The sequence below is a fragment of the Pleurodeles waltl genome, chromosome 5 (genome assembly GCF_031143425.1).
Source record: "Pleurodeles waltl isolate 20211129_DDA chromosome 5, aPleWal1.hap1.20221129, whole genome shotgun sequence".
In the NCBI taxonomy this organism is placed as follows: domain Eukaryota; kingdom Metazoa; phylum Chordata; class Amphibia; order Caudata; family Salamandridae; genus Pleurodeles; species Pleurodeles waltl.
Window position 1 is genome coordinate 23,597,651 of NC_090444.1, and position 23,996 is coordinate 23,621,646.

Consider the following 23,996-nt stretch of genomic DNA (forward strand, 5'->3'; position numbering starts at 1 on the left):
GATGCTCCCTGGAAGAGTCCTCTCCTCTCCAATCCACTGCTCTCTCAATTTATTCCTTGTCCTTTACATCATGCACACATGTGGTCTCAGAAGGTTCCTGGAAGGGTCCTCTCCTCTCTAATACCCTGCTCTCTCACTTTATTCTCTCACCTTTGCTTCATGCACACATGGTGGGTCTCAGAGGCTTCCTGAAGGGTCCTCTCCTCTTTAATACTCTGCTCTCTCATCCTTGTCCTTTGCATCATGCACACTTGTGGTCTCAGAAGGTTCCTGGAAGGGTCCTCTCCTCTCTAATACCCTGCTCTCTCATTTTATTCTCTCACCTTTGCTTCATGCACACATGGTGGGTCTCAGAGGCTTCCTGAAGGGTCCTCTCCTCTTTAATACTCTGCTCTCTCATCCTTGTCCTTTGCATCATGCACACATGTGGTCTCAGAAGGTTCCTGGAAGGGTCCTCTCCTCTCTAATACCCTGCTCTCTCATTTTATTCTCTCACCTTTGCTTCATGCACACATGGTGGGTCTCAGAGGCTTCCTGAAGGGTCCTCTCCTCTTTAATACTCTGCTCTCTCATCCTTGTCCTTTGCATCATGCACACTTGTGGTCTCAGAAGGTTCCTGGAAGGGTCCTCTCCTCTCTAATACCCTGCTCTCTCACTTTATTCTCTCACCTTTGCTTCATGCACACATGGTGGGTCTCAGAGGCTTCCTGAAGGGTCCTCTCCTCTTTAATACTCTGCTCTCTCATCCTTGTCCTTTGCATCATGCACACTTGTGGTCTCAGAAGGTTCCTGGAAGGGTCCTCTCCTCTCTAATACCCTGCTCTCTCACTTTATTCTCTCACCTTTGCTTCATGCACACATGGTGGGTCTCAGAGGCTTCCTGAAGGGTCCTCTCCTCTTTAATACTCTGCTCTCTCAATTTATTCCTTGTCCTTTACATCATGCACACATGTGGTCTCAGAAGGTTCCTGGAAGGGTCCTCTCCTCTCTAATACCCTTCTCTCTCACTTTATTCTCTCACCTTTGCTTCATGCACACATGGTGGGTCTCAGAGGCTTCCTGAAGGGTCCTCTCCTCTTTAATACTCTGCTCTCTCATCCTTGTCCTTTGCATCATGCACACTTGTGGTCTCAGAAGGTTCCTGGAAGGGTCCTCTCCTCTCTAATACCCTGCTCTCTCATTTTATTCTCTCACCTTTGCTTCATGCACGCATGGTGGGTCTAAGAGGCTTCCTGAAGGGTCCTCTCCTCTCTAATACTCTGCTCTCTCATCCTTGTCCTTTGCATCATGCACACTTGTGGTCTCAGAAGGTTCCTGGAAGGGTCCTCTCCTCTCTAATACCCTGCTCTCTCATTTTATTCTCTCACCTTTGCTTTATGCACACATGGTGGGTCTCGGAGGCTTCCTGAAGGGTCCTCTTCTCTCTAATACTCTGCTCTCTCATCCTTGTCCTTTACATCATGCACACTTGTGGTCTCAGAAGGTTCCTGAAAGGGTCCTCTCCAATACAGTGCTCTCTCATTTTATTCTCTCACCTTTGCTTCATGCACACATGGTGGGTCTCAGAGGCTTCCTGAAGGGTTCTCTCCTCTCTAATACCCTGTTCTCTCATTTTACTCATTGTCCTTTACATCATACAAACGTGGTCTCAGAAGGTTCCTGGAAGGGCCCTCTCCTCTCCAATACACTGCTCTCTCACTTTATTCTCTCACCTTTGTTTCCTGCACACATGGCGAGTCTCAGAGGATTCCTGCAGGGTCCTCTCCTCTCTAAAACCCTGCTCTCTCACTTTATTCCTTGTCCTTTACATTGTGTTCGCTCATGTGGTGTCTGGTGCTCCCTGGAAGTGTCCTCTCCTCTCCAATAAAATGCTCTCTCACTTTATTCTCTCACCTTTCATCAGGCATGTGGTCTCAGAGGCTTCCTGGAAGGGTCTCCTATCCAATACACTGCTCTCCCACTGTATTCACTTGCCTTTGCATTGTGCATACATGTGGTCTCTGACGCTCACTGTATAGATCTAATTTCTTCTGTAATTATACTGCTCACTCGCTTTGTTTCTCACTCATGTACTTTTTGCATATGTGGTCTCCGGGGCCTCCTGGAAAGGCCTTCTCCTTTCTAGTATGCTGCATTCTCACTTTATTTTGTCTCCTTTGTGCAAACGTGCTGATGTACATTATCTCAACGTAAGGACTTTTTATTCTCTGAGACAGCACTCACTCACTTTAATCTTTTCCCCTCAGTTTGTTGACAAGGCTTGGACTTAGGGATTTTTCTTCTCCAAGTCAATGCTCACTCACTTTTGTCCTCTCTTGTTTGTAGGGTGCAGACATGTGATCTCACTGTGGCGTGCTGTAAGGATCTTGCATCTGTAATCAGCTCAAGCTGTTACCTGCAAACTCTGGACTTAATTCATAATTCCTTGCAAGATAGAGGGATAATACTGCTCTGTGATGGACTCAAGAGTCCCACTTCAAAGTTAAATAAACTCAAGTAAGTTATTGTTTAGTTTATTTTTTTAATGATTTTAAATTGTGCGTATCATGCCTCCAGCAGATATGCTCAGCCTGGAAACTGAATTTTGGTTTGACAAAATAAGAAAGAGCTCCAGTGTCACATATTAATCCCTGTTAGACTTGGCATCATTGACATGGTCTCCCCTAACTTTTTGCCTCTACTTCCCAGGTTGCTTCTGTGTGGTGGACTCTGTTTTTGCTCTTTTGTTTGCTCTGGACACTTTAGCACTGCTGACCAGTGCTTACGTGTAAGTGCTACCTGTGTATATTTTATATGTAATTGGCTTATCCATGATTGCATATTTTGATGTACTAGGTAGTCCCTAGTACAGTGCACTAGAGGTGCCCAGGGCCTCTAAATCAAATGCTACTAGTGGGCCTGCAGCACTGGTTGTGCCACCCACATTAGTAACTCTGTAAACATGGCTCAGACCTGCCATCACAGTGTCTGTGCAGTTTTGAACTGCCAAATCGACTTGGCAAGTGTACCTTCCCTTTTCATACATGTAAGAAACTCCTATGGTAGGCCCTAGGTATCTCCATGGGCAGGGTGCAGTGTATGGTTAAGGTAGGACATATACTAATGTGTTTTTTATGTCCTGACAGTGAAATACTGCCAAATTCGGTTTTCACTGTGCAAAGCCTATCTCTCATATAGGTTACCATGGGGGCTGCCTTTAAATATTATTAAAGCACTGTAGGAAAGTACCATCTTGCCTGGCATGTTACCCCCATTTTTCACTGTATATATGTTGTTTTAGTTGTATGTGTCACTGGGACCCTGTTACCCAGGGCCCCAGTGCTCATAAGTGTGCCTGAATGTGTTACCTGTGTAGTGACTAACTGTCTCACTGAGGCTCTGCTAATCAGAACCTCAGTGGTTATGCTCTCTCATTTCTTTCCAAATTGTCACTAACAGCCTAGTGACCAATTTTACCAATTTACATTGGCTTACTGGAACACCCTTATAATTCCCTAGTATATGGTACTGAGGTACCCAGGGTATTGGGGTTCCAGGAGATCCCTATGGGCTGCAGCATTTCTTTTGCCACCCATAGGGAGCTCTGACAATTCTTACACAGGCCTGCCACTGCAGCCTGAGTGAAATAATGTCCACGTTATTTCACAGCCATTTTACACTGCACTTAAGTAACTTATAAGTCACCTATATGTCTAACCTTTACCTGGTAAAGGTTAGGTGCAAAGTTACTTAGTGTGAGGGCACCCTGGCACTAGCCAAGGTGCCCCCACATTGTTCAGAGCCAATTCCCTGAACTTTGTGAGTGCGGGGACACCATTACACGCGTGCACTACATATAGGTCAATACCTATATGTAGCTTCACAATGGTAACTCCGAATATGGCCATGTAACATGTCTAAGATCATGGAATTGCCCCCTCTATGCCATCCTGGCATTGTTGGCACAATTCGATGATCCCAGTGGTCTGTAGCACAGACCCTGGTACTGCCAAACTGCCTTTCCTGGGGTTTCACTGCAGCTGCTGCTGCTGCCAACCCCTCAGACAGGCTTCTGCCCCCCTGGGGACAAGCCAGGCTTGTCCCAGGATGGCAGAACAAAGGACTTCCTCTGAGAGAGGGTGTTACACCCTCTCCCTTTGGAAAATGGTGTGAAGGCAGGGGAGGAGTAGCCTCCCCCAGCCTCTGGAAATGCTTCTTGGGCACAGATGTGCCCAATTCTGCATAAGCCAGTCTACACCGGTTCAGGGACCCCTTTGCCCCTGCTCTGGTGCGAAACTGGACAAAGGAAAGGGGAGTGACCACTCCCCTGACCTGCACCTCCCCTGGGAGGTGTCCAGAGCTCCTCCAGTGTGCTCCAGACCTCTGCCATCTTGGAAACAGAGGTGCTGCTGGCACACTGGACTGCTCTGAGTGGCCAGTGCCACCAGGTGACGTCAGAGACTCCTTCTGATAGGCTCCTTCAGGTGTTAGTAGCCTATCCTCTCTCTTAAGTAGCCAACCCCTCTTTTCTGGCTATTTAGGGGCTCTGTCTCTGGGGAAACTTTAGATAACGAATGCAAGAGCTCATCCGAGTTCCTCTGCATCTCTTTCTTCACCTTCTGCCAAGGAATCGACTGCTGACCGCGCTGGAAGCCTGCAACACTGCAACATAGTAGCAAAGACGACTACTGCAACTCTGTAACGCTGATCCTGCCGCCTTCTCGACTGTTTTCCTGCTTGTGCATGCTGTGGGGGTAGTCTGCCTCCTCTCTGCACCAGAAGCTCCGAAGAAATCTCCCGTGGGTCGACGGAATCTTCCCCCTGCAACCGCAGGCACCAAAAAGCTGCATTACCGGTCCCTTGGGTCTCCTCTCAGCACGACGAGCGAGGTCCCTCGAATCCAGCGACTCTGTCCAAGTGACCCCCATAGTCCAGTGACTCTTCAGTCCAAGTTTGGTGGAGGTAAGTCCTTGCCTCACCTCGCTGGGCTGCATTGCTGGGAATCGCGACTTTTGCAGCTACTCCGGCCCCTGTGCACTTCCGGCGCAAATCCTTTGTGCACAGCCAAGCCTGGGTCCACGGCACTCTAACCTGCATTGCACGACTTTCTAAGTTGGTCTCCGGCGACGTGGGACTCCTTTGTGCGACTTTGGGTGAGCACCGTTTAACGCATCCTTGTAGTGCCTGTTTCTGGCACTTCTCCGGGTGCTACCTGCTTCAGAGAGGGCTTCTTGTCTTGCTCGACGTCCCTTCTCTCTGCTGGTCCAATTTACGACCTCCTGGTCCCTCCTGGGCTTCAGCAGCGCCCAAAAACGCTAACCGCACGATTTGCAGCTAGCAAGGCTTGTTGGCGTTCTTTCGGCGGGAAAACACTTCTGCACGACTTTCCAAGGCGAGAGGGATCCCTCCACCAAAGGGGAAGTCTCTAGCCCTTTTCGTTCCTGCAGAAACCTCAGCTTCTTCTGTCCAGTAGAAGCTTCTTTGCACCCGCAGCTGGCATTTCCTGGGCATCTGCCCATCTCCGACTTGCTTGTGACTTTTGGACTTGGTCCCCTTGTTCCACAGGTACCCTAGATTGGAAATCCACAGTTGTTGCTTTGTTGGTTTGTGTCTTTCCTGCATTATTCCTCTAACACGACTTCTTTGTCCTTAGGGGAACTTTAGTGCACTTTGCACTCACTTTTCAGGGTCTTGGGGAGGGTTATTTTTCTAACTCTCACTATTTTCTAATAGTCCCAGCGACCCTCTACAAGGTCACATAGGTTTGGGGTCCATTCGTGGTTCGCATTCCACTTTTGGAGTATATGGTTTGTGTTGCCCCTATCCCTATGTTTCCCCATTGCATCCTATTGTAACTATACATTGTTTGCACTGTTTTCTAAGACTATACTGCATATTTTTGCTATTGTGTATATATATCTTGTGTATATTTCCTATCCTCTCACTGAGGGTACACTCTAAGATACTTTGGCATATTGTCATAAAAATAAAGTACCTTTATTTTTAGTATAACTGTGTATTGTGTTTTCTTATGATATTGTGCATATGACACTAAGTGGTACTGTAGTAGCTTCACACGTCTCCTAGTTCAGCCTAAGCTGCTCTGCTAAGCTACCATTATCTATCAGCCTAAGCTGCTAGACACCCTATACACTAATAAGGGATAACTGGGCCTGGTGCAAGGTGCAAGTACCCCTTGGTACTCACTACAAGCCAGTCCAGCCTCCTACATTGGTTGTGCAGCGGTGGGATAAGTGCTTTGAGACTACTTACCACTCTTGTCATTGTACTTTTCATAAGAGAAAAATATACAAAACAAGGTCAGTGTATATACACATAGCCAAAAAAAAATTTGCATTTGCTCTTTTCGCTCTTTTCTAAGTGCTGAAAAGTACTTCTAACTTTCCAAAAAGTTCTAAAAAGTTTAAAAAGTTTTTTTCTCTGTCTTTCTAAAAGCTCTGACAAACTTTTTATCTTTTACTATCACTTTAACTCTCTCTAAAAATGTCTGGCACAGGCCAAAATGTTGATCTGTCCAAACTTGCATATGATCACCTTAGCTGGAAAGGAGCAAGGAGTCTCTGCATAGAGAGAGGTTTGAGTGTAGGGAAGAATCCTTCCTTAGAACTGTTAATTAACATGCTTAGAGTACAGGATAAGGCCATAAGTGCCCCATCTGTTGAAAAAGTAGCTAATGGTTCTCAATCTGATCCAGGGACTCCCCCAGGAAAAGATTCAGGAAAGAAACTTCCTAGCCTGCCCATTACTAGACAGTCTAGCATAGTTGGTAATGATGATGAGCCACACCATATAAATAGTGTTGTCTCACATCATAGCAAAAGCATTTATTCTCACCATACTGGTAGTGATGTTTCTCTTAGCCAAGCTGTTAGGGTGGCTTCTGTAAGGGACAGGTCTCCTTCTGTCCATTCTCACCATACTTCTGTTTCAAGGCATGTCCCTCCCACCCACCCTGATGACAGATTGTTAGAAAGGGAGCTCAATAGATTGAGAGTGGAACAAACCAGACTGAAGCTCAAGAAGCAACAGCTGGATTTGGATAGACAGACTTTAGAAGTAGAGAAGGAGAGACAGAAACTGGGTTTAGAAACCCATGGTGGCAGCAGCATTATTCCCCATAGTCATCCTGTAAAAGAGCATGATTCCAGGAATCTGCACAAGATAGTTCCCCCTTACAAGGAGGGGGATGACATTAACAAGTGGTTTGCTGCACTTGAGAGGGCCTGTGTTGTACAGGATGTCCCTCAAAGGCAGTGGGCTGCTATCCTATGGCTGTCATTTAGTGGAAAAGGTAGGGATAGGCTCCTTACTGTGAAAGAAAATGATGCTAATAATTTCCAAGTTCTTAAGAAGGCACTCCTGGATGGTTATGGCTTAACCACTGAACAATACAGGATAAAGTTCAGAGAGACCAAAAAGGAGTCTTCACAAGACTGGGTTGATTTCATTGACCATTCAGTGAAGGCCTTGGAGGGGTGGTTACATGGCAGTAAAGTTACTGATTATGACAGCCTGTATAACTTGATCCTGAGAGAGCATATTCTTAATAATTGTGTGTCTGATTTGTTGCACCAGTACTTGGTGGACTCTGATCTGACCTCTCCCCAAGAATTGGGAAAGAAGGCAGACAAATGGGTCAGAACAAGGGTGAACAGAAAAGTTCATACAGGGGGTGACAAAGATGGCAACAAAAAGAAGGATGGTAAGTCTTCTGACAAGGGTGGGGACAAATCTAAAAATGAGTCTTCATCAGGCCCACAAAAACACTCTGGTGGGGGTGGTAGGCCCAAATCCTCTTTTAATCAGAACAAGGAAAAGAAACCATGGTGCTATTTATGTAAAATAAAAGGCCATTGGACAACAGATCCCAGTTGTCCAAAGAAAGGCACCAAGCCTCCTACCACTACAACCCCTACTGCTACACCTAGTGTCCCTACTAATAGCAGTGGTGGTGGGAGCAAACCTACTAATAGCCAATCCAAGGGAGTAGCTGGGCTCACTATTGGTAACTTAGTTGGGGTTGGCCTTGTTAGGGAGGCCACAGAGGCTGTGTTAGTCTCTGAGGGGGCTATTGATTTAGCCACCTTAGTTGCTTGTCCCCTTAATATGGATAAGTACAAGCAGCTACCCCTAATAAATGGTGTTGAGGTTCAGGCCTACAGGGACACTGGTGCCAGTGTGACTATGGTCATAGAGAAACTGGTCCACCCTGAACAACACCTACTTGGTCACCAGTACCAAGTAACCGATCCTCACAACAACACACTTAGCCACCCCATGGCTGTTGTAAATCTCAACTGGGGGGGGGTTACTGGTCCAAAGAAAGTTGTGGTAGCTTCAGATTTACCTGTAGACTGTCTATTAGGGAATGATTTGGAGACATCAGCTTGGTCAGATGTGGAGTTGGAGGCCCATGCAGCAATGCTGGGCATCCCAGGGCATATTTTTGCTTTGACAAGGGCTCAGGCCAAAAAGCAAAAAGGACAGGGAAGCTTGGATCCTGGAACAATGGACCAAGTGCTCCCTAAAGCTAGGGCTAGTAGAAGCAAACCACTTCCTACTATCCCTCCCTCTACAGTGGATTCTACTTCTGAGGAAGAAGAATTCCCTCCCTGTGCAGAACCTACACCAGAGGAGCTGGAAGCAGACACTGCTGAGATTTTGGGTGAAGGGGGGCCTGCCAGAGAGGAGCTGAGTGTGGCACAGCAAACCTGTCCCACATTAGAGGGTCTCAGACAGCAAGCTGTCAAACAGGCTAATGGGGATGTCAGTGACTCTCACAGAGTTTACTGGGAGGACAACCTCTTGTACACTGAGCATAGGGATCCTAAACCTGGAGCTGCCAGGAGATTAGTGATTCCTCAGGAGTACAGAAAGTTCCTCCTAACCTTAGTACATGACATTCCCCTAGCTGGACACCTGGGTCAAATGAAAACTTGGGACAGATTGGTTCCATTGTTTCATTGGCCTAGGATGTCTGAGGACACAAAGGAATTTTGTAAGTCCTGTGAAACCTGTCAAGCCAGTGGCAAGACAGGTGGCACCCCAAAGGCACCCCTTATCCCACTGCCTGTGGTTGGGGTTCCCTTTGAAAGGGTAGGGGTTGACATAGTTGGCCCCCTTGACCCTCCTACTGCTTCAGGCAATAGATTCATCTTGGTGGTAGTGGACCATGCCACAAGATATCCTGAAGCTATTCCTTTAAGGACCACTACAGCACCTGCAGTGGCAAAGGCCCTCCTGGGAATATTTTCCAGGGTGGGCTTCCCAAAGGAAGTGGTATCAGACAGGGGAAGCAATTTCATGTCTGCATACTTAAAGGCCATGTGGAAGGAGTGTGGTGTAACGTACAAGTTCACAACACCCTATCATCCACAAACAAATGGACTGGTGGAGAGATTTAATAAAACTCTCAAAGGCATGATTATGGGTCTCCCTGAAAAACTCCGCAGGAGATGGGATATCCTTCTACCATGCCTCCTTTTTGCCTACAGGGAGGTACCCCAGAAAGGAGTGGGCTTCAGCCCCTTTGAACTTCTTTTTGGACACCCTGTTAGGGGTCCACTCACACTTGTAAAGGAGGGTTGGGAACAACCTTTAAAAGCTCCTAAGCAGGATATTGTGGATTATGTACTTGGCCTCAGATCAAGGATGGCTGAGTACATGAAAAAGGCCAGTAAAAACCTTCAGGCCAGCCAAGAGCTCCAGAAGCAATGGCATGATCAGAAGGCTGTTTTGGTTCAGTACCAACCAGGGCAGAAAGTGTGGGTCTTGGAGCCTGTGGCCCCAAGAGCACTCCAAGATAAATGGAGTGGTCCCCACACAATTGTTGTAAAGAAGGGAGAAGTCACCTATTTAGTTGACTTAGGCACTGCCAGGAGTCCCCTTAGGGTGCTCCATGTCAACCGCCTGAAACCCTACTATGACAGGGCTGATCTCACCCTGCTCATGGCAACTGATGAGGGACAGGAAGAAGACAGTGATCCTCTACCTGATCTCTTCTCTTCCACAGAACAAGATGCTCTTGTGGAAGGTGTAGTTTTGGCTGATTGTCTTACTGCTGAGCAGAAAGATAATTGCATAAATCTCCTAGATCAATTCTCTGAACTCTTCTCTACTGTGCCAGGTACCACTTCTTGGTGTGAGCACACTATAGATACTGGAGACAGCTTGCCTGTCAAAAGTAAGATCTATAGGCAGCCTGACCATGTCAGGGACTGCATAAAGCAAGAGGTCCAGAAAATGTTAGAACTAGGAGTGGTTGAGCACTCTGACAGTCCATGGGCTTCTCCTGTGGTACTGGTACCAAAACCCCATTCCAAAGATGGAAAGAAGGAAATGCGGTTTTGTGTAGACTATAGAGGTCTCAACTTGGTAACCAAAACTGATGCTCACCCTATACCCAGGGCAGATGAGCTCATAGATACACTGGCATCTGCCAAGTATCTAAGCACTTTTGATTTGACTGCAGGGTATTGGCAGATCAAATTGTCAGAAGATGCTAAACCTAAGACTGCATTTTCTACCATTGGAGGACATTACCAGTTTACTGTAATGCCTTTTGGTTTAAAAAATGCACCTGCCACTTTTCAGAGGTTGGTGAACACAGTCCTGCAAGGGCTGGAAGCTTTCAGTGCAGCATATTTGGACGATATAGCTGTCTTTAGCTCCAGCTGGGATGATCACCTGGTCCACCTATGGAAAGTTTTGGAGGCCCTGCAAAAGGCAGGCCTCACTATCAAGGCTTCAAAGTGCCAGATAGGGCAGGGTAAGGTGGTTTATCTGGGACACCTTGTTGGTGGGGAACAGATTGCACCACTTCAGGGGAAAATCCAAACTATTATTGATTGGGTTCCCCCTACCACTCAGACTCAGGTGAGAGCCTTCCTAGGCCTCACTGGGTATTACAGGAGGTTCATTAAGAACTATGGCTCCATTGCAGCCCCTCTTAATGACCTCACATCCAAGAAAATGCCTAAAAAGGTATTATGGACAGCAAACTGTCAGAAAGCTTTTGAGGAGCTGAAGCAGGCCATGTGCTCTGCACCTGTCCTGAAAAGCCCTTGTTACTCTAAAAAATTCTATGTCCAAACTGATGCATCTGAATTAGGAGTAGGGGCAGTCCTATCACAACTTAATTCTGAGGGCCAGGATCAACCTGTTGCTTTTATTAGTAGGAGGTTGACCCCTAGAGAAAAGCGTTGGTCTGCCATTGAGAGGGAGGCCTTTGCTGTGGTCTGGGCTCTGAAGAAGTTGAGGCCATACCTGTTTGGCACTCACTTCATTGTTCAGACAGACCACAAACCTCTACTTTGGCTAAAACAAATGAAAGGTGAAAATCCTAAATTGTTGAGGTGGTCCATATCCCTACAGGGAATGGACTATACAGTGGAACATAGACCTGGGAGTAGCCACTCCAATGCAGATGGACTCTCCAGATATTTCCACTTAGACAATGAAGACTCATCAGGTCATGGCTAGTCTTATTGTCCTTCGTTTGGGGGGGGGGGTTGTGTAGGAAAGTACCATCTTGCCTGGCATGTTACCCCCATTTTTCACTGTATATATGTTGTTTTAGTTGTATGTGTCACTGGGACCCTGGTAACCCAGGGCCCCAGTGCTCATAAGTGTGCCTGAATGTGTTACCTGTGTAGTGACTAACTGTCTCACTGAGGCTCTGCTAATCAGAACCTCAGTGGTTATGCTCTCTCATTTCTTTCCAAATTGTCACTAACAGGCTAGTGACCATTTTTACCAATTTACATTGGCTTACTGGAACGCCCTTATAATTCCCTAGTATATGGTACTGAGGTACCCAGGGTATTGGGGTTCCAGGAGATCCCTATGGGCTGCAGCATTTCTTTTGCCACCCATAGGGAGCTCTGACAATTCTTACACAGGCCTGCCACTGCAGCCTGAGTGAAATAACGTCCACGTTATTTCACAGCCATTTTACACTGCACTTAAGTAACTTATAAGCCACGTATATGTCTAACCTTTACCTGGTAAAGGTTAGGTGCAAAGTTACTTAGTGTGAGGGCACCCTGGCACTAGCCAAGGTGCCCCCACATTGTTCAGAGCCAATTCCCTGAACTTTGTGAGTGCGGGGACACCATTACACGCGTGCACTACATATAGGTCACTACCTATATGTAGCTTCACAATGGTAACTCCGAATATGGCCATGTAACATGTCTATGATCATGGAATTGCCCCCTCTATGCCATCCTGGCATAGTTGGCACAATCCCATGATCCCAGTGGTCTGTAGCACAGACCCTGGTACTGCCAAACTGCCCTTCCTGGGGTTTCACTGCAGCTGCTGCTGCTGCCAACCCCTCAGACAGGCATCTGCCCTCCTGGGGTCCAGCCAGGCCTGGCCCAGGATGGCAGAACAAAGAACTTCCTCTGAGAGAGGGTGTGACACCCTCTCCCTTTGGAAAATGGTGTGAAGGCAGGGGAGGAGTAGCCTCCCCCAGCCTCTGGAAATGCTTTGTTGGGCACAGATGTGCCCAATTCTGCATAAGCCAGTCTACACCGGTTCAGGGGACCCCTTAGCCCTGCTCTGGCGCGAAACTGGACAAAGGAAAGGGGAGTGACCACTCCCCTGACCTGCACCTCCCCTGGGAGGTGTCCAGAGCTCCTCCAGTGTGCTCCAGACCTCTGCCATCTTGGAAACAGAGGTGCTGCTGGCACACTGGACTGCTCTGAGTGGCCAGTGCCACCAGGTGACGTCAGAGACTCCTTCTGATAGGCTCCTTCAGGTGTTAGTAGCCTATCCTCTATCCTAGGTAGCCAAACCCTCTTTTCTGGCTATTTAGGGTCTCTGTCTCTGGGGAAACTTTAGATAACGAATGCAAGAGCTCATCCGAGTTCCTCTGCATCTCTCTCTTCACCTTCTGCCAAGGAATCGACTGCTGACCGCGCTGGAAGCCTGCAAACCTGCAACATAGTAGCAAAGACGACTACTGCAACTCTGTAACGCTGATCCTGCCGCCTTCTCGACTGTTTTCCTGCTTGTGCATGCTGTGGGGGTAGTCTGCCTCCTCTCTGCACCAGAAGCTCCGAAGAAATCTCCTGTGGGTCGACGGAATCTTCCCCCTGCAACCGCAGGCACCAAACAGCTGCATTACCAGTCCCTTGGGTCTCCTCTCAGCACGACGAGCGAGGTCCCTCGAATCCAGCGACTCTGTCCAAGTGACCCCCACAGTCCAGTGACTCTTCAGTCCAAGTTTGGTGGAGGTAAGTCCTTGCCTCACCTCGCTGGGCTGCATTGCTGGGAACCGCGACTTTTGCAGCTACTCCGGCCCCTGTTCACTTCCGGTGGAAATCCTTTGTGCACAGCCAAGCCTGGGTCCACGGCACTCTAACCTGCATTGCGCAACTTTCTAAGTTGGTCTCCGGCGACGTGGGACTCCTTTGTGCGACTTCGGGTGGGCACCGTTTCACGCATCCTCGTAGTGCCTGTTTCTGGCACTTCTCCGGGTGCTACCTGCTACCAAGGGGTACTTGCACCTTGCACCAGGCCCAGTTATCCCTTATTAGTGTATAGGGTGTCTAGCAGCTTAGGTTGATAGATAATGGTAGCTTAGCAGAGCAGCTTAGGCTGAACTAGGAGACGTGAGAAGCTACTACAGTACCACTTAGTGTCATATGCACAATATCATAAGAAAACACAATACACAGTTATACTAAAAATAAAGGTACTTTATTTTTATGACAATATGCCAAAGTATCACAGAGTGTACCCTCAGTGAGAGGATAGGAAATATACACAAGATATATATACACAATAGCAAAAATATGCAGTATAGTCTTAGAAAACAGTGCAAACAATGTATAGTTACAATAGGATGCAATGGGGAAACATAGGGATAGGGGCAACACAAACCATATACTCCAAAAGTGGAATGCGAACCACGAATGGACCCCAAACCTATGTGACCTTTTAGAGGGTCGCTGGGACTATTAGAAAATAGTGAGAGTTAGAAAAATAACCCTCCCCAAGACCCTGAAAAGTGAGTGCAAAGTGCACTAAAGTTCCCCTAAGGACAAAGAAGTTGTGTTAGAGGAATAATGCAGGAAAGACACAAACCAGCAATGCAACAACTGTGGATTTCCAATCTAGGGTACCTGTGGAACAAGGGGACCAAGTCCAAAAGTCACAAGCAAGTCGGAGATGGGCAAACACCCAGGAAATGCCAGCTGCGGGTGCAAAGAAGCTTCTACTGGACAGAAGAAGCTGAGGTTTCTGCAGGAACGAAAAGGGCTAGAGACTTCCCCTTTGGTGGACGGATCCCACTCGCCGTGGAGAGTTGTGCAGAAGTGTTTTCCCGCCGAAAGAACGCCAACAAGCCTTGCTAGCTGCAAATCATACGGTTAGCGTTTTTGGACGCTGCTGTGGCCCTGGAGGGACCAGGAGGTCGCAAATTGGACCAGGAGAGAGAGGGGACGTGCAGCAAGACAAGGAGCCCTCTCAGCAGCAGGTAGCACCCGGAGAAGTGCCAGAAACAGGCACTACGAGGATGCGTGAAACAGTGCTCACCCAAAGTTGCACAAAGGAGTCCCACGTCGCCGGAGACCAACTTAGAAAGTCGTGCAATGCAGGTTAGAGTGCCGTGGACCCAGGCTTGGCTGTGCACAAAGGATTTCCGCCGGAAGTGCACAGGGGCCGGAGTAGCTGCAAAAGTCGCGGTTCCCAGCAATGCAGCCCAGCGAGGTGAGGCAAGGACTTACCTCCACCAAACTTGGACTGAAGAGTCACTGGACTGTGGGGGTCACTTGGACAGAGTCGCTGGATTCGAGGGACCTCGCTCGTCGTGCTGAGAGGAGACCCAAGGGACCGGTAATGCAGCTTTTTGGTGCCTGCGGTTGCAGGGGGAAGATTCCGTCGACCCACGGGAGATTTCTTCGGAGCTTCTGGTGCAGAGAGGAGGCAGACTACCCCCACAGCATGCACAAGCAGGAAAACAGTCGAGAAGGCGGCAGGATCAGCGTTACAGAGTTGCAGTAGTCGTCTTTGCTACTTTGTTGCAGTGTTGCAGGCTTCCAGCGCGGTCAGCAGTCGATTCCTTGGCAGAAGGTGAAGAGAGAGATGCAGAGGAACTCGGATGAGCTCTTGCATTCGTTATCTAAAGTTTCCCCAGAGACAGAGACCCTAAATAGCCAGAAAAGAGGGTTTGGCTACCTAGGATAGAGGATAGGCTACTAACACCTGAAGGAGCCTATCAGAAGGAGTCTCTGACGTCACCTGGTGGCACTGGCCACTCAGAGCAGTCCAGTGTGCCAGCAGCACCTCTGTTTCCAAGATGGCAGAGGTCTGGAGCACACTGGAGGAGCTCTGGACACCTCCCAGGGGAGGTGCAGGTCAGGGGAGTGGTCACTCCCCTTTCCTTTGTCCAGTTTCGCGCCAGAGCAGGGCTGGGGGATCCCTGAAGCGGTGTAGACTGGCTTATGCAGAATTGGGCACCTCTGTGCCCAACAAAGCATTTCCAGAGGCTGGGGGAGGCTACTCCTCCCCTGCCTTCACACCATTTTCCAAAAGGAGAGGGTGTCACACCCTCTCTCAGAGGAAGTTCTTTGTTTTGCCATCCTGGGACAAGCCTGGCTTGACCCCAGGAGGGCAGATGCCTGTCTGAGGGGTTGGCAGCAGCAGCAGCTGCAGTGAAACCCCAGGAAGGGCAGGTTGGCAGTACCAGGGTCTGTGCTACAGACCACTGGGATCATCGAATTGTGCCAACAATGCCTGGATGGCATAGAGGGGGCAATTCCATGATCTTAGACATGTTACATGGCCATATTCGGAGTTACCATTGTGAAGCTACATATAGGTAGTGACCTATATGTAGTGCACGCGTGTAATGGTGTCCCCGCACTCACAAAGTTCAGGGAATTGGCTCTGAACAATGTGGGGGCACCTTGGCTAGTGCCAGGGTGCCCTCACACTAAGTAACTTTGCACCTAACCTTTACCAGGTAAAGATTAGACATATAGGTGACTTATAAGTTACTTAAGTGCAGTGTAAAATGGCTGTGAAATAACGTGGACGTTATTTCACTCAGGCTGCAGTGGCAGGCCTGTGTAAGAATTGTCAGAGCTCCCTATGGGTGGCAAAAGAAATGCTGCAGCCCATAGGGATCTCCTGGAACCCCAATACCCTGGGTACCTCAGTACCATATACTAGGGAATTATAAGGGTGTTCCAGTAAGCCAATGTAAATTGGTAAAAATGGTCACTAGCCTGTTAGTGACAATTTGGAAAGAAATGAGAGAGCATAACCACTGAGGTTCTGATTAGCAGAGCCTCAGTGAGACAGTTAGTCACTACACAGGTAACACATTCAGGCATACTTATGAGCACTGGGGCCCTGGGTTACCAGGGTCCCAGTGACACATACAACTAAAACAACATATATACAGTGAAAAAATGGGGGTAACATGCCAGGCAAGATGGTACTTTCCTACACAACCCCCCCCCCAAACGAAGGACAATAAGACTAGCCATGACCTGATGAGTCTTCATTGTCTAAGTGGAAATATCTGGAGAGTCCATCTGCATTGGAGTGGCTACTCCCAGGTCTATGTTCCACTGTATAGTCCATTCCCTGTAGGGATATGGACCACCTCAACAATTTAGGATTTTCACCTTTCATTTGTTTTAGCCAAAGTAGAGGTTTGTGGTCTGTCTGAACAATGAAGTGAGTGCCAAACAGGTATGGCCTCAACTTCTTCAGAGCCCAGACCACAGCAAAGGCCTCCCTCTCAATGGCAGACCAACGCTTTTCTCTAGGGGTCAACCTCCTACTAATAAAAGCAACAGGTTGATCCTGGCCCTCAGAATTAAGTTGTGATAGGACTGCCCCTACTCCTAATTCAGATGCATCAGTTTGGACATAGAATTTTTTAGAGTAACAAGGGCTTTTCAGGACAGGTGCAGAGCACATGGCCTGCTTCAGCTCCTCAAAGGCTTTCTGACAGTTTGCTGTCCATAATACCTTTTTAGGCATTTTCTTGGATGTGAGGTCATTAAGAGGGGCTGCAATGGAGCCATAGTTCTTAATGAACCTCCTGTAATACCCAGTGAGGCCTAGGAAGGCTCTCACCTGAGTCTGAGTGGTAGGGGGAACCCAATCAATAATTGTAGGAGGCTGGACTGGCTTGTAGTGTGTACCAAGGGGTACTTGCACCTTGCACCAGGCCCAGTTATCCCTTATTAGTGTATAGGGTGTCTAGCAGCTTAGGCTGATAGATAATGGTAGCTTAGCAGAGCAGCTTAGGCTGAACTAAGAGACGTGTGAAGCTACTACAGTACCGCAAGTGTCACTTGCACTATATCATAAGAAAACACAATACACAGTTATACTAAAAATAAAGGTACTTTATTTTTATGACAATATGCCAAAGTATCTTAGAGTGTACCCTCAGTGAGAGGATAGGAAATATACACAAGATATATATACACAATACCAAAAATATGCAGTATAGTCTTAGAAAACAGTGCAAACAATGTATAGTTACAATAGGATGCAATGGGGAAACATAGGGATAGGGGCAACACAAACCATATGCTCCAAAAGTGGAATGCGAACCACGAATGGACCCCAAACCTATGTGACCTTGTAGAGGGTCGCTGGGACTATTAGAAAATAGTGAGAGTTAGAAAAATAACCCTCCCCAAGACCCTGAAAAGTGAGTGCAAAGTGCACTAAAGTTCCCCTAAGGACAAAGAAGTCGTGTTAGAGGAATAATGCAGGAAAGACACAAACCAACAATGCAACAACTGTGGATTTCCAATCTAGGGTACCTGTGGAACAAGGGGACCAAGTCCAAAAGTCACAAGCAAGTCGGAGATGGGCATATGCCCAGGAAATGCCAGCTGTGGATGCAAAGAAGCTTCTACTGGACAGAAGAAGCTGAGGTTTCTGCAGGAACAAAAAGGGCTAGAGACTTCCCCTTTGGTGGACGGATCCCTCTCGCCGTGGAGAGTCGTGCAGAAGTGTTTTTCCGCCGAAAGAACGCCAACAAGCCTTGCTAGCTGCAAATCGTTTGGTTAGCGTTTTTGGACGCTGCTGTGGCCCTGGAGGGACCAGGAGGTCGCAAATTGGACCAGGAGAGATAGGGGACGTCGAGCAAGACAAGGAGCCCTCTCAGCAGCACGTAGCACCCGGAGAAGTGCCAGAAACAGGCACTACGAGGATGCGTGAAACGGTGCTCACCCGAAGTCGCACAAAGGAGTCCCACGTCGCCGGAGACCAACTTAGAAAGTCGTGCGATGCAGGTTAGAGTGCCGTGGACCCAGGCTTGGCTGTGCACAAAGGATTTCCACCGGAAGTGCACAGGGGCCGGAGTAGCTGCAGAAGTCGCGGTTCCCAGCAATGCAGCCCAGCGAGGTGAGGCAAGGACTTACCTCCACCAAACTTGGACTGAAGAGTCACTGGACTGTGGGGGTCACTTGGACAGAGTCGCTGGATTCGAGGGACCTCGCTCGTCGTGCTGAGAGGAGACCCAAGGGACCGGTAATGCAGCTTTTTGGTGCCTGCGGTTGCAGGGGGAAGATTCCGTCGACCCACGGGAGATTTCTTCGGAGCTTCTGGTGCAGAGAGGAGGCAGACTACCCCCACAGCATGCACAAGCAGGAAAACAGTCGAGAAGGCGGCAGGATCAGCGTTACAGAGTTGCAGTAGTCGTCTTTGCTACTTTGTTGCAGGTTTGCAGGCTTCCAGCGCGGTCAGCAGTCGATTCCTTGGCAGAAGGTGAAGAGAGAGATGCAGAGGAACTCGGATGAGCTCTTGCATTTGTTATCTAAAGTTTCCCCAGAGACAGAGACCCTAAATAGCCAGAAAAGAGGGTTTGGCTACCTAGGAGAGAGGATAGGCTACTAACACCTGAAGGAGCCTATCAGAAGGAGTCTCTGACGTCACCTGGTGGCACTGGCCACTCAGAGCAGTCCAGTGTGCCAGCAGCACCTCTGTTTCCAAGATGGCAGAGGTCTGGAGCACACTGGAGGAGCTCTGGACACTTCCCAGGGGAGGTGCAGGTCAGGGGAGTGGTCACTCCCCTTTCCTTTGTCCAGTTTCGCGCCAGAGCAGGGCTAAGGGGTCCCCTGAACCGGTGTAGACTGGCTTATGCAGAATTGGGCACCTCTGTGCCCAACAAAGCATTTCCAGAGGCTGGGGGAGGCTACTCCTCCCCTGCCTTCACACCATTTTCCAAAGGGAGAGGGTGTCACACCCTCTCTCAGAGGAAGTTCTTTGTTCTGCCATCCTGGGACAAGCCTGGCTTGACCCCAGGAGGGCAGATGCCTGTCTGGGGGGTTGGCAGCAGCAGCAGCTGCAGTGAAACCCCAGGAAGGGCAGGTTGGCAGTACCAGGGTCTGTGCTACAGACCACTGGGATCATCGAATTGTGCCAACAATGCCAGGATGGCATAGAGGGGGCAATTCCATGATCATAGACATGTTACATGGCCATATTCGGAGTTACCATGGTGAAGCTACATATAGGTAGTGACCTATATGTAGTGCACGCGTGTAATGGTGTCCCCGCACTCACAAAGTCCGGGGAATTGGCTCTGAACAATGTGGGGGCACCTTGGCTAGTGCCAGGGTGCCCTCACACTAAGTAACTTTGCACCTAACCTTTACCAGGTAAAGGTTAGACATATAGGTGACTTATAAGTTACTTAAGTGCAGTGTAAAATGGCTGTGAAATAACGTGGACGTTATTTCACTCAGGCTGCAGTGGCAGGCCTGTGTAAGAATTGTCAGAGCTCCCTATGGGTGGCAAAAGAAATGCTGCAGCCCATAGGGATCTCCTGGAACCCCAATACCCTGGGTACCTCAGTACCTAATACTAGGGAATTATAAGGGTGTTCCAGTAAGCCAATGTAAATTGGTAAAAATGGTCACTAGCCTGTTAGTGACAATTTGAAAGAAATGAGAGAGCATAACCACTGAGGTTCTGATTAGCAGAGCCTCAGTGAGACAGTTAGTCACTACACAGGTAACACATTCAGGCATACTTATGAGCACTGGGGCCCTGGGTTACCAGGGTCCCAGTGACACATACAACTAAAACAACATATATACAGTGAAAAAATGGGGGTAACATGCCAGGCAAGATGGTACTTTCCTACAGTCAGCCCCTGTAATCCTGCGCCTCTGGATGCGCCTGCCGCCAGGTGTGTAATCCCGCGCCGCTGGATGCGCCTGCCACCAGGTGTGTCAGCCCACCTCTGTGAACCATTGCTGAAGGGCTGGGGACAGTGCGCTAGTGTGGCCATGTCTCTCTGCAGACTTCGATCACAATGTTGAAATTCCCCCTACAATGATACACATGTCTGGTGTAGTGAGACTGAGACTCAATTGAGTTGTTTCAGAAAGTACCGTGTTACTGGGGCATCGCTCCTGACATTCCTCCTGTCACATCCAAGCCTGCCTTTCTCGCCGGGGTTTGGTGAACGGTGTTTAGGGCATTATCTTTCTTGGAAATACTCTGGGGGGCCATTGCTGCACGGGGTGGGCTGCCCGGGTCATCAGAGAAGATAGGGATTAGGGCAACGCAGTGTGTGCCAGAGCTCCAACTAGCACAGAGGCAGACTGGCCCCACCACCCCTCAGGTGCTTCAGACGTCAAGGAATCCTTGTGTGGGCTTCCTGGCGGGGGGGAGGATCTGCTAGTCAGTTCACCATCACTCATGCACCGGGCATGCAGGGCCTTTGTCAGGTGTGGCAGCCCCTTCTTCTGTGGTGGATGGGGCTCTGGTGTAGAGGCTGGCAGAGATGAGGGTCCAGTCCTCCAGGTCTGCATGCAAGGGGAGTCCGCAGGGGAGGTATCACTGCCTGCGCCAAGGAAAGGCTTAGATTGTGATGCACAGGTCCATCACCTCTCACCACTGCCCCTGCATCCTTCCGCCTCCCCATTGATAGCAGACAGTCATACAGAGCATCATCCGCTCTCACCGCTCACCACCAGGCTGTCCGCACTATTCCTGATGTACTTAGCCGATCAGGCAGGCAGTCAGGTCTGACACCCTCTCCACGTCCTTTGCTTTAGAGAGGAAGTGATTGCTAACCTTCTCACTCCAGGTCACACTAGGTCTCTGCTCACCTCCAGGCAGGCCCCTCTGGAGCCGGTCCTTGCTGGTCTTCACCGAACCCCGAATCCGGTCTCAGACCCACCTAAGTATGGAGAGGTAGGAAGGGCAGATCGTGCTCCACACACCACTGGAGCCATTCACGGCCCACTTCGCTTCTTGTCAGGCTGCTTGGCCGCCCACCTTTCTCTGTCTGTAGTCGGGCAGGATGCGCCCGCTGCTGCCGGTAACCTGGTGGTCGGCCGGCACCGGATCCACTCGACTCAGGCGGCTGAGCTCCTGGAGGACGCTCCTACTTGGGTATCATTTTAGACATGCCCTCCATACTTCTCATTAGGTACAAAATCCTGTTTATGAGTTGGGAATTTCTTTAAACTAGTGAAAGGACTTTTCAATCAATCAATCAAGGTATTTGTAAAGCATACTACTCACCCGTGAAGGTCTCAAGGTACTGCAATCACTTCTGAATTGCACGTAGGAGGGTTCATCAATAGGGGTTTCCTCCCTTCCTTTTCTGATTCAGAAAGGAATTTATTGATAGATCGTGTCTGCAATTTCTGTCAAATCATTAAAGAGCTAATGACCCCTGAGTTGGGGTAGTAACGAAATTGCAAAGCAGAAAGGCTCCCTTTAGGACAAGATGCTGGCAGCCTGGGGGAAGGGGGGAGACGTTTTCCAAAAACTGCAAGCAAAATCAAAATAGTGCATAATTTCTACTGTTCAGACAGTGACCTGGAAATAGTGAACTTTTCCTGCTATTTGCATGACTGTTGGCCAAACAGTACAGAATCTCTACTATTTAGCCAGTAGCTGGGTGAATATTTAAGTTGTCCTGCTATTTGCACAGCTGCCAGATGTCCAGTGCAGGATCTCCAATATGTAGCCAGCAGTAAGATAAATAATGAAGATTTTCTGCTATTTGCATGATTGCTGGCCAAACGGTGCAGAATTTCTACTATTTAGCCAGCGGCCTGGAAAATAGTGAAGTCTTTCTGCTATTTGCATGGCTGTCGGGACAAATAGTGCAAAATCTTAATGATTTAGCCAGCGGCCGGGTAAATAGTGAAGTTTCTCTGCTATTTTCAAGGTTGCTTGACAAATACTAAATAATTTCTACTATTTTGGTTAGAGGATGAGTAAATATTCGTTTTTACCTCATTTCAGCACCTAGCTATAACGTCACTTTAACCTTTGTTTTTTTCAGTGAATGTGTGTGTGTTTAAGTTGAAATTGATGGAATTGTCATCTGTGAATCAACACAACCATACAACCATAAGCTTTGGTTTGACAAATATTATGCTAAACCCCTTAGAAGGCCACAGTCAATATGTGTCCTTCAGCCAATGTCCCCTGTAGAAGCCAACATAATACTATCTTCTGCTCATAGAAATCTTTTATGTTGATTATGGTGTGTCATGATTACCACTGGTCTCACCACACAACATAAGAAGCATAGGCCCAGATTTATGTTATAGTGGTGCAGCGCGGTGCTGTGCCAAAAATAGCAGCGCCTTCCTGGCCCTTAGAAACACGGAGGTGTGCCGTATTTAGAGGAGTACGGTGCACCCCAGCGTTTCCCCCTGCGCTGGTGCTGAATTAAGCTGCCTAGCACCAACCGTAGTGCAAGGGTGTCTGCGTTGAGGGGATAGATTGTTTATCAGCAGGAAGGGTCCCTTCCTGCACATAAACAAATTATAATGGCGATGTGGCACTTCTATGTTTACTGCAAAATGAAGCACACATGGAAGTACCAAAGAGCCATTTTGAATGATTGTTTATGTGCAGGAAAGTGTCCCTTCCTGCACGTAAACTATTGTCCATGGCATTTTGCTTCTTCTATGTGTGCTGCGGAATGCAGCACACCTAGAAAAAGCAAAAAACAAGGAGGAATAAAGCATTCCTCCTCGTTTTGCCATGCGCTGCCTCAGGTTTACAACATGTAAATCTGAGGCAGCCTTAAAAGCAATGGGTGTTTCAGTGGAACGTCCACCGCAACACCATTGCACACCCCTCTGACACAAAAATCTGTGTCAGGAGGGCTAATATTTACAAGGAGGCGTAACGCCACAAAAAAGTGGTGTTACACCTCCTTGTAAATATGGAGCAGTGCTCAGAGCTAGGGGTCTTAAATATGCCCCCAGTGCTCTTCCTGTTAGCAGCAACAGGGCAGCCGATTGGCCTTACCTTGTCATTGTGAGACTGCTGATAACGTAGCCGTGCGTGTCCCTCTTGTTGCAGGTTGATACGCTGTGACTTCACCCACCTGTGCTGTGCTCATCTCGCCAGAGCTCTCAGGACAAACCTGTCCCTGGCCGAACTGGACCTCTCTGGAAATAACATTGGAGACGAGGGGATGAAGGCCTTTTGTAGAGAGCTGAAGGATGGAGACAGCCGACTGCAGGGTCTTAAGTAAGACATCACATCACACTGATGCTTCGAGGTTTGATGCGATTCTAAAAAGTTAGATAATTCCCACCATATTACTGTGTTTTACATAGAAGTAAAGCAATCTATTTTTAATTAAATATTTTAATTCAGATTTGTACACAGAACAAAGAACATTATGACACCAACATCAGAATGACCCAGGTAGGTAGCAGTGAGCAGTGAACCCCCGGGAGTACTTTGTGGTGTCTATCAGCGTTGGAAGCCCATCACCTTTACTCCCATTCACTCCTGTTTCCCTCCATGGCTACTGTATCCCTAGAGGCAGTTTCTCACTCCCCCATAGGCTTTCCATGATCCTCCAATCCCCCACCACCTCCAGGTCACCAGTCTATGTTTTTTTCCCAGGCTTGTAGGATTGACGTCTCTCTCTTACTCACCATAATGCCCCACAATGTAGCTTTGCCACAACCAGGCCCAGGGCCACCCATAGTTTCAAGTATTGGGGACACCTTCTTCTC

At 48.4% G+C, this 23,996-nt stretch overlaps 1 protein-coding gene across 3 annotated transcripts in view; it reads left to right on the forward strand.

Moving 5' to 3' along the window:
* Positions 1–23,996, forward strand: part of LOC138295305 (NACHT, LRR and PYD domains-containing protein 12-like) — a 543,642-nt gene that overhangs the window by 425,166 nt on the left and 94,480 nt on the right. For 2 of the 3 annotated variants that reach the window (XM_069233518.1, XM_069233520.1), the window contains 2 exons: positions 2,326–2,496; positions 23,329–23,499. In XM_069233518.1, coding sequence (XP_069089619.1) covers positions 2,326–2,496; positions 23,329–23,499 — 342 coding nt within the window. The remainder of the gene's footprint in view (positions 1–2,325; positions 2,497–23,328; positions 23,500–23,996) is intronic. The other variant, XM_069233519.1, reaches the window with a different exon arrangement.